The sequence below is a fragment of the Ambystoma mexicanum genome, chromosome 3q (genome assembly GCF_040938575.1).
Source record: "Ambystoma mexicanum isolate Mex_15411 chromosome 3q, UKY_AmexF1_1, whole genome shotgun sequence".
In the NCBI taxonomy this organism is placed as follows: domain Eukaryota; kingdom Metazoa; phylum Chordata; class Amphibia; order Caudata; family Ambystomatidae; genus Ambystoma; species Ambystoma mexicanum.
This window is the reverse complement of record NC_090926.1, coordinates 675,132,789-675,142,220: the sequence shown is the minus strand read 5'-3', so window position 1 is coordinate 675,142,220 and position 9,432 is coordinate 675,132,789. Positions and strand designations below refer to the sequence as shown.

At 43.7% G+C, this 9,432-nt stretch overlaps 1 protein-coding gene across 6 annotated transcripts in view; it reads right to left on the bottom strand.

The window, feature by feature from the left end:
• ARHGAP44 (Rho GTPase activating protein 44) overlaps positions 1–9,432 on the bottom strand; it is an 819,716-nt gene that overhangs the window by 20,312 nt on the left and 789,972 nt on the right. For 4 of the 6 annotated variants that reach the window (XM_069654562.1, XM_069654567.1, XM_069654563.1 and 1 more), the window contains 2 exons: positions 8,780–8,925; positions 4,564–4,938 (listed from right to left, as the gene is read on the bottom strand). In XM_069654562.1, coding sequence (XP_069510663.1) covers positions 4,564–4,938; positions 8,780–8,925 — 521 coding nt within the window. Of the gene's footprint in view, positions 1–3,053; positions 3,106–4,563; positions 4,939–8,779; positions 8,926–9,432 lie in introns of all 6 variants that reach the window. The other 2 variants (XM_069654564.1, XM_069654566.1) reach the window with 2 other exon arrangements.

Below are 9,432 nucleotides of genomic sequence, written 5' to 3'. Positions count from 1 at the left end.
AAAGGATGATCATGTCTTGTCTTAGGTGAAAATAGGAGACCCCCTGCTGCCTGAAAGTAGAGTCAAACTGTAGGGTTATGGTTTCAAGGGAGACCCGTAGATACGATGGCAGCAAGCCAGGGCCCACCCCACCTCCCTAATCTGAATCTGCTGGGGCAGATGTTACAGCCACCAGAAAGGCAATCTGCAAAGTCAGGGGCTTCCAGTCCACCGAAGTGGGTGAGCATTTCACATTTGGAAGGGTGAGAGAAAAGCGCATTAACAGTGGGGACATGACAGGGGCCGCAGAATCCATGCTCCCAGCTCTCTTCCATATGCCACTTTAACTATTATGAATTCTGCAGAAAAATAAATAAATTATACTAAATGAAAAAAAGAGAAAAAAGTAAATATGTACATGAAACGATACTTGTACTTTTTCTGTGTATAGGATGATTATGTGTATTAGCAATTTCTTTAAATTATGTGCATAATTGTGTGTTATTGTGGAAATTGATTTGTATTTTTAAAAGTGTTATCTGTAACAAGTTTTTTTTTTTTACAGAATTCATTATAATTAAAGACCAAAGACATTTCTAACACACAGTTTAGTGTTTTATTTTAGGAAAAGGCATCCATACTTTAGAGAAGTATTTTTTTTTTTTTTACATCATAAAGTTCATGGGGTTTGGATCTATCCTATTGGACATTATGTTTGTATTGCCTTTTCCATATTGCCCCAAGTGGCCATAGTGTATGTGGCTTCCCACAGTAAATCATGTTCTTCATATGTGTCATTGCCCAGCCTAGTAAAGTCCAGGGCTACAGGGACCATCAGTAACCAAATAAAACTTCATGCCATCTAGGAGAAGTTTATGGAGAGCTGATTTTATCCCCTTACCTTTAGTCCTGGATGAGCTATTAGCTATTAGCACGCTTTCCTCCTAGGAGGTTCCGATCTGTCTCAGCTTGCAATGCCACCTGAATGCGAGTTACAAGTGGAACACTTTTCGGCATGGTGCAGTCCTCGAATACCAGGGCAGAGCATGCATTAATCTGTGTCACATCTCAAGTGCTGTACAATTGAAAAGTGGTGGGGCTTCTACTGCAAAATATCTGCTTGAGCAAATTGGTGTGAATGGCATTTGCACCAGAGCATCTCAAAGATGCTCCAGCTGTAGCCTTTTTAAATCAGGTGTAAAGCAGCAGGAGTACATTTGAGATGCTCACGGGCATCCCTGAGTTGCTCCCTTGCTATTCTTTATAAACCGGGCCCACTGTAACGCGTCTCACATGGAAGGTGGCACTGGACACATTTATCGCATAAACTGGCGAGAGATTTCAGTGAGCCAAGTGCTCACCCAAGACATCCGTGTTCAGCCTACAGGACACAGGTTTTAGTTCTGGCAGTGCCAACTCAGCCCTTCATCCCTCCGAGTGCAACATGCGAAAACCATTCAATTGGGTAATAATAACACCTATTATTCTAGCTCCTAGGAGTGGGAGGAATCAGGCATGAAGCGCTATATAAAACATGGTGTTGTTGATGAAGCTCTGGCGAGAGAAAATCTTCACATTGTTATTATAAATGTGGAGGTAGCCCCTCCGGTATCATTTCGATGGCTGGGTGTTGTGGTGCAAACTAGAGCAGGCTCATGAGATTGCAGCAGCACTTAATTTCCTATTTATCCAGAGCAGGCAATGGGCAAGCAGTATCTGGTTGTTAAAAGTGCTGGCACCCATGATGGTTTAGTACTTGTTCGTGCCAGGTAAACAAGCCAGGAATGGTTCCCGCGCCCAGAAAAAATGCACTCAATTGTTTAACCGGCTCAATAGGAAGACAATGGGGCACTTCAGTATAAATCTCTTCACTTAAGCTTCAAAGCAAACAGTCGAACCTCAGAACACATGTAGGATTAACACCACAGTAGCCCTGAAGAAGGTCACTGAAGTCCGAAACTTTGCCCTAATTATGGTGACGTCTGTGTTATCAATTTGGACCTTAATAACGTGTCTGCCTCTAACACATATTCGAAATAGAACTATATCTTAACTAAAGTAAGTGATTATTGGCAAAGTAATCACATTTTTTAAAATCACTCGAGGCAGGGGGGTAATTTCATTAACTTCACCCCACACTAATATGTTTTAAATACTTTTTAAATATCAGGTTATCCTCTCCAAAAATGATGGGCGAGTTTCACTATACAATCATGTATGTATACAGATAATAATAATATGTGTTGGAGTAGCAATTCTCTGTTCTGTTCTCGTGGCTACATTTGATATGATTTTGAGAAACATGTCAACTCTTTATTGTTATAAACACTGGGGCAACCTCAGTCTATTTCAGGCAACCCCCCTTTTTTTTGTTGCAAACTAACGACAAAGGATTAAGATTAGGACTAAACATATGATACAGATTCTCGGTGGGATGGGATGGGACCAGCACTCTAACGAAGACACCTTGCAAAACGTCCCAAAATAGTTCGATGAAAAACAGACCCTGGAAAAAAAAATCTTGCTCTAAAAACAAGCATCTAGAGATGGTAAGACAGCCTTCCCCACATGCAGCTTGAAGAAGGTCCTGCCTGATGCACAGGATATACATCCTGTGGTGCAGCAAAGTGACACAGTTCCTTCATAAACCAGAGATCAGAGCTGGCTTAACATTGGAAGAGAAAGCAATGGTATGAGGTCCTGGGCCAGCCATGTGTGCAATGGTGAAGGTGAACGCCTGTTATATGCCAGGCCATCATTCAAGCCAGAGGAAAGCAGGATGGTAGTACTGGTCATTATATGATTAGGTCATTTCTTTTTTAACAATGCCAAAAATACATTAAGACCAGGCAGCAAGGGGCAGGACCAATGCAGAAATTACGTGTGAATTTGCGTGGGGCGTGATGACAGTCTCAAGCCATGCACCTTTTCTGGACAGCCCCATGCACAAGGCCAGAGAGGAGATGAGTTAGTGGCAACAGCCGGCATTCAGCTGCAGGTCCGCCCAGGCGGGGTTTGGGTAGGTAGGGTTAAGCTTGAAGGGCCAGAGAGGGGAAGTTGTAGCTCCAGCTTACCCGGAAAATCCCCCTCACACTTATCCAATATTATGTCACTCGCGTCAAACAGCTGCAAGCCCACAATCAGGGGATTTTTTTGGGAGAAAAAAGGAAAGAGAAAGAAAAACACAACAGAAAAAAATCGTTCAGAGTGTTTGTTGATGGTTGTGGGGTTGTATTTTTTGGTTGGTAAAGGCAAAAGAGAACACTGAACAAACTAACTTACATAATGGGTTCGATACATGAAACAGAAAGCACAGGGCAGGGTGAGGAAAACTAGGAAACACATATACAGCGTGCTGGCAACCCCTTGGCAAATAATGCTTCAAACCACCTCTAGTTCCTCCTGACACAACTAGGTCATGTCCCAATGTGAGCGACTCTTTATCTCTACAACAGTCAATCAACAGTGGCGCAATACCAGGCCGCACACATCCCTCCCTTCCCGCTCCCCTAGGGGGAGCAGTGATGCCTCTTTGCATGCAAAATCTATACAACCCTCTGATTGGCCAGGGCAGGGACATCCTATGACAGATCCCTTCCTCAGGGGGGGTTTTACGTCTGGTAAACGGAGCACTCGCAACCAGATACACTCGAACACTTAGCTCACATGCCATTGCATGGGAATCTTGAGCAACAGAACACCACAGCACACCTTTTATGGGGAGGTCTGCAGGTCGGGCCAGAACTGCGGCACACCCTAAATCGCTGAAAGGAGTGGACACCTACAAGCTCACCCATAAATTAGGGGATTCAAAGTTTGGCCGCAAGTCCTCTGAATGGAGCTATCATTGTGACCCTATTTTGCAGGCACACACATACTTTAAACCATAGCATTTCGGTACTGGACTGCCCATGTGGGCGGGACAAAGACTGATATGCAAATGGATATTTCCCATCTGTGAAAGGTACAGTGAGCAACAAGCGTGGGCTGCAAACTCTCATCTCAGAACAGGTTCTCATGCCATGTTCTTTCTGGAGAGGAGCGCCTGCTACCTTTTTTGAAACACCTTTAAGGGGAGGTCTGCAGGTCTGGGCAGAACTGCTGCACGCCCTAAAGCGCTGCAAGAAGTGGAGTAGACACACACAGGTCTCACCCATAGCTTAGTGGACAGGAAGTTTGGCCGCAAGTCCTCTGCATGGAGTTATCATTGTGACCCAATTTTGCAGGCACAAACATACTTTAAACTCCAGCAAAAGTACACCTATAAACTAGCTGCGTCACTCTGTTACATCTTTAGCACACAGAGTCAGTTGTGATGCACTCAGAGGGATTCTAGTTCATAGCACCACAGATAGCACTATATGGAAATATATTGCATGCCACACTTTACAAGCACTCCCAGGCTGGTGGAATGCTTTAGAACGGTGGAGGCCTACGTTATAAAGTGTTCCTGGGGAGGTAGAGCACTTTCATATCTCCTACTATGATACCCAATTGCATATCCCGCTATCATCACACACATGTCGGACTTCAAGCACTTCCCTGCCACATGCAGTACATGTCAACCACGTGGGTGCTTATTACCTGTGGACATGCTCTCCCCCGGGGACAGGCCATCTAACATGGGGTGCTCCGTGGACTGAGGGCTAGCTCCAGGCATGCTTGCTGAGGGGGGCTGTGGGGGCGGTAGCGTGGGTCTCTGCCTTGGCTTAGGAGTGGGCCGGGATTTGGTTAAAGTGCTGTTCAAGGAAGGTGGGGATAGGGAGGGCGTGGTGGCCCCAGAGCCTTGGCACACAGGTAGGGAGTAGCCTTGCTGGTAGTTCAGTCCATACGGCGAAGGGGTGCTGGGAGGGGTGGGGGAGAGGCTGACCGGGGAGGGCTGGCCTGTAGATTGGTCTGACATGCCACCGGACTGACCATAGGGAGCCTTGGGTGGAATTGGTGCCAGCTTCTTGGAGACTGTAAGGAGAGAAGAAAGAGAAAGGAGAAGAAGAGCAAACAGAGCTGTAACACAAAGACCATTTGACGAATGAAATATGCAGGTAGCAGCTGCCATCATGCCACATGAACTCACATCCCATCCAATGAAAACACAGATCGCATCTAACCAAAGCACAGATCCCATCCAACCAAAGCACAGATCCCATCCAACAAAAACACAGATCCCATCCAATGAAAGCACAGATACAGATCCCATCCAATGAAAGCATAGAGACTTAGAGTATGTGCGGCACACATTGCTTGCAACCACTTAAGGAGGCCATTGATATTACATATGTGGACGACATCGGTACCTTGCAATGTGATGCAATAAAGTAAGGGAACGTTGTATCAACTGCAACATCGCTAATTCAAAGCAGACACACAGGATTTAGGTAAAAATATGTAGGGCTTGATTTCCAAAAACAGTTTAACATGGGACGGTCCCATTGAAAACATGTTTGTTAATCAGGCACTAAATATCAGTGTAGTCAGTCTCTGTTCAAATCAAATAACTAGAAGCCCTGAAGCCCCCAGAGCTGTCATCATGGGTATGAACCGGAAGCACTGTGGGCTGTGAGCTAGGAGGCTTCGTGCTACAGTCCCTTTGGATAGCAACAAAAAAAGATGATTTGGGGAATCGTGGAAATCGTGGAAAAAGATTCTGCAGGGCTCCAGCCACTAGCCTTTGATGCAATCTCATTTTAAGAGGGAACTATGTGCATCAACCTTCTCTCTGGGTCCTGTTAATTCAGTCCACAGAGGAGAAAATGTAGCTGGGAGAAAAATAGTTGAAGCGCTTGAGGCAAATCAGGAGGGACACAGGTCAGTATATTTATTTAACCCTGGATTGCTGTTAGAGGCCAATGGAGTAAGGGAGCCACCCATTGAAAGCGACCTCATCACTGGGCGTCCTGGGAGTATCCTACACTAATACTAGTTTAAGCAAACTACCCTGGCCTATTCAGAGGACTCTGTCTCTGATTAATGGGTTAATGGGTCTTCCACATAAACATGTTCTACTTACTATTTTTAATTACATTTTTTTAATGGTATAGTTTGATTACAAGCCTTTCATTAAACATCCTCTAAAAGCATTCATAATATTTGGAAATAAAATGTCTACATTCCTAGGTTCTCATTCATTTTCTATTTTTTAGTCCAAGTCCATATCAAATATATTATATTTGTATCTACTACTATCCTGTTAAATAAAACAGCTTTGCACTGCATTATTGCACATTACAATTTAGCAGTTTGTATCGATTCTTCTTCTTCTCTTAATTCCCTGCTATTTTGCATTCATTACAGTTTCCCAAAATGTGATCACTCTAAAAACGAGGGCCTTGTTATTGCCTAGCAATATCTGTGCCCACCGTTCTTCTATGTCCATTTGAGAAACTTCTTGAGGGAGCGTATTTGCAAATATTTTTCTTTTAGCACACAAGGCTGTACATTCCATGATGATGAGGAATAATGATTCCAACTGATCCGTCTGTTCACAAAATCTGGAATAGGCTTCTCCAACTGGCAATTGTTTTGATTTTGTCAAAACTTCCTGTGTGTGGGGAGCACATTCTGACGCATTCGTAGAAACGTGTTTCTGATCTGTCGCTCTGGGAAGAGCTTCAAATACTGTGGTCATTGATTTAATGCTCTCATTTCCAAATGTGAGTTTATGGCCAACAGATATTGCGCTTTTTTATTTAATCGATCCAATCTTTGCGTTGAATTTCTTTTGTTTACATCTATTGGACGATTGGCTAGCATTTCATGGATTGCATCGGCATTGAGCAATATTTGTGTACATGCTTCTTTCCACATGTTTATCTCAACTTCATTTGTTGAGTTATGTTTGGAACACAGAATGTCAATTCGAGGTATGTCATCATCTATGAGTGTTTTTCTGAATAATTCAAGATATTTCCAGTTTACCATGTATTCTAAGGATTGGATAGCCAGTTCGAATCAAATACGTGGTGTCGGATATGAGGGAGGTTGAGACAATAACTTTTGCCAGAAAATACCCTCTTTTAGATTCCGTTAAGGCCGGGACCCGCAAAGGGACCTCGTAATCAGGCGTTAAGGGATTACCGGTACTGGTACCCTTACCGGTACCGGTAATCCCTTAACGCCAGGGTCGTAATGAGGCCCATGTTCGCTGAGGCAAGGTAAGCATAGTTTCACTCTCGTATGTTAGGCTTGTTACCAACTTCTGTCAGTAAAATGGCAATACCGGTTTCATTGAGAATTTCCCAAATTTTCTATGTATTGAGAGTCCTTGTCGAGCTAATGAAAGGGTTTTATTTTTCAAATATATTGTCCATCCTTTTTCAATTTCAGATTGATTTAGCAATACTCCTAAATGTTTGGTTGATTTTACAAGTTCAATTATTTTCCCTTTGATGTAGACTGCCAGAGGTTTGTTCTTTGAGCTTTTGTGGCTTGCTTGTGATTTTTTTTATATTGATCGTTAGGTCATTCTCCTCAATATACTTTTCTAGACTGTCCAGTCTCTTTTGTAGACCCACTTGGGTCCTATCAAGTATAACAATGTCGTCCGCATACATGATATATGGAATTTCCATTGCATTCAATTTCGGTGGATTTGCAACTTTCGCAGCTTGCTTCTCTGTCAGGTCCGATGTATTCAAGTTGAATAACGTTGCTGCCAAGGGGCAGCCTTGTTTTAGACCGTTCCACGTTGGAATTGCAGTTGACATTGCGCCCCCCTGTTATAGTCTTACTCGAACAGATGTCTCTGAGTAGAGTGCTTTTATTGGCTCCAATAATTCTATAACACATTTCCATAGTGCCAGTTCTTCCCATAGCTTTTGGCCATTCACACTATCGAATGCTAATTGTAAGTCTACAAATGCCGCGTGGGTGGGCGTTTTCTTCCTAAGGGCTTCCAATTTTAGCAGGTTTAGTAGTATTAGGTTGACATTCGTACCTACGTTCTTGATAAAACCAGTTTGCCTTGGATCACGTCGCCCATTCCTTATAGCCCATTCGGTTAGTCTTCTCAAAAGCATTGATGCGAAAACTTTTCCCAAAGGGTCTAAGAGGGTTATTGGGCTGTAATTGCAAGGTGATGTACTATTCCCGTGTTTAAATATAGGAATCAATGTAGCTGTTTTCCAAGTCATCAGCAATTGGGTCTGTTCCTTAATGATGGTAAACATCTGTGGGAACAAGTCAGCCCACGCTTCTGGATTCCGTTTAAGGGTTGCGTTACTAAGGCCATCAGGGCCTGGAGCTCATGATCTTGAGCTGTTTAATGTGCATAGTTATTTCCTCACAATCCCATTTTACATTCCATCTTCTTGTAGGTTCTGATCTAACTTCTACCTCTGGGTTGTTTTTTTTCCCATATAGAGTTGAGAAATATGATACACACATCCTCGTCCACAGTTCAAAATAAAGACAGAAGCCCACATACAACTCTGAACACAAATCTCAGGACGGCAAACACAATGTTGAAAGCAGGCGATAAGCAACAACACTGACCACGGTCGGATATGTATGCATGTATTGTTGGCATTGTGTATCACCTACATGCTTCAAAGGACACCTGGGAACTAATGTGGGCAATGTCACTACTGGGCGGTTCCTCTGAAAGGTTGGTAGAGCTGGGCTAGTTAAGACCGAGTCCTACTGTGATTGACTACCACAACCAAGACAGCCTTTCGGATTAACCGACCCGTCGTACGACAGCCTGCCGCGGTCCATCTCATACCAGCAAGCCATCCGTGTCCTCCCCAACAACTGAAACTCACCTCCTAACACCCACCCACCCTGGTCAAGGCAATTCATGTACCTTTTCTTAGGGAATGGGGGCTCTGGTCCACAGAGAGCTGGCTGGCACCCGCTGCCTGTGGCACACCACCAGGGGGTACCACGTAACCCGAGCCCAAGCTCCCTTTGGGACCAGATACCGGCGAGAGTTCCTTGCTTTTCAAAGCACTGTAGAAAAAAAGAGGAACAATAATTATCAGAACGAAATAATTTCTTAATATTTTGCATATCACACAAAAGAATCATGCACATTATTCATTTCATCTGTTTTCTTTTAACTCTCGGTGTACTTTTTCCCAATACAAAGACCATAGATAACAGCAATGTTTTTCTTTGAAAACTGTTTTTCTTCCAAGCATCTCTCAATATTTCAACATATTTAAGGAGATAGAGTCCTTGTGAATTTGGGGATCTAAGAAGCAGGTCACACTATGAGATTACACATGGTTTGCAATGCATTACTCGAGTCCTAAAGCTGCCTGGCTTCCGAGAAGTTGCTGTGCTGTTTAAATTGCTACTTTGTATTGTTTACTGCAGGGATTTGCACCAACTCAGAAAGAGCAAAGGGTAACAGCAGTGTCTGTGCTGACTGCGAACTGCCAGATTCTGCCAGCGGCAGAACACCGGCTGCACTTTATGACAATGTCATCCCACAGGTGGAATCCTACAGGCTCC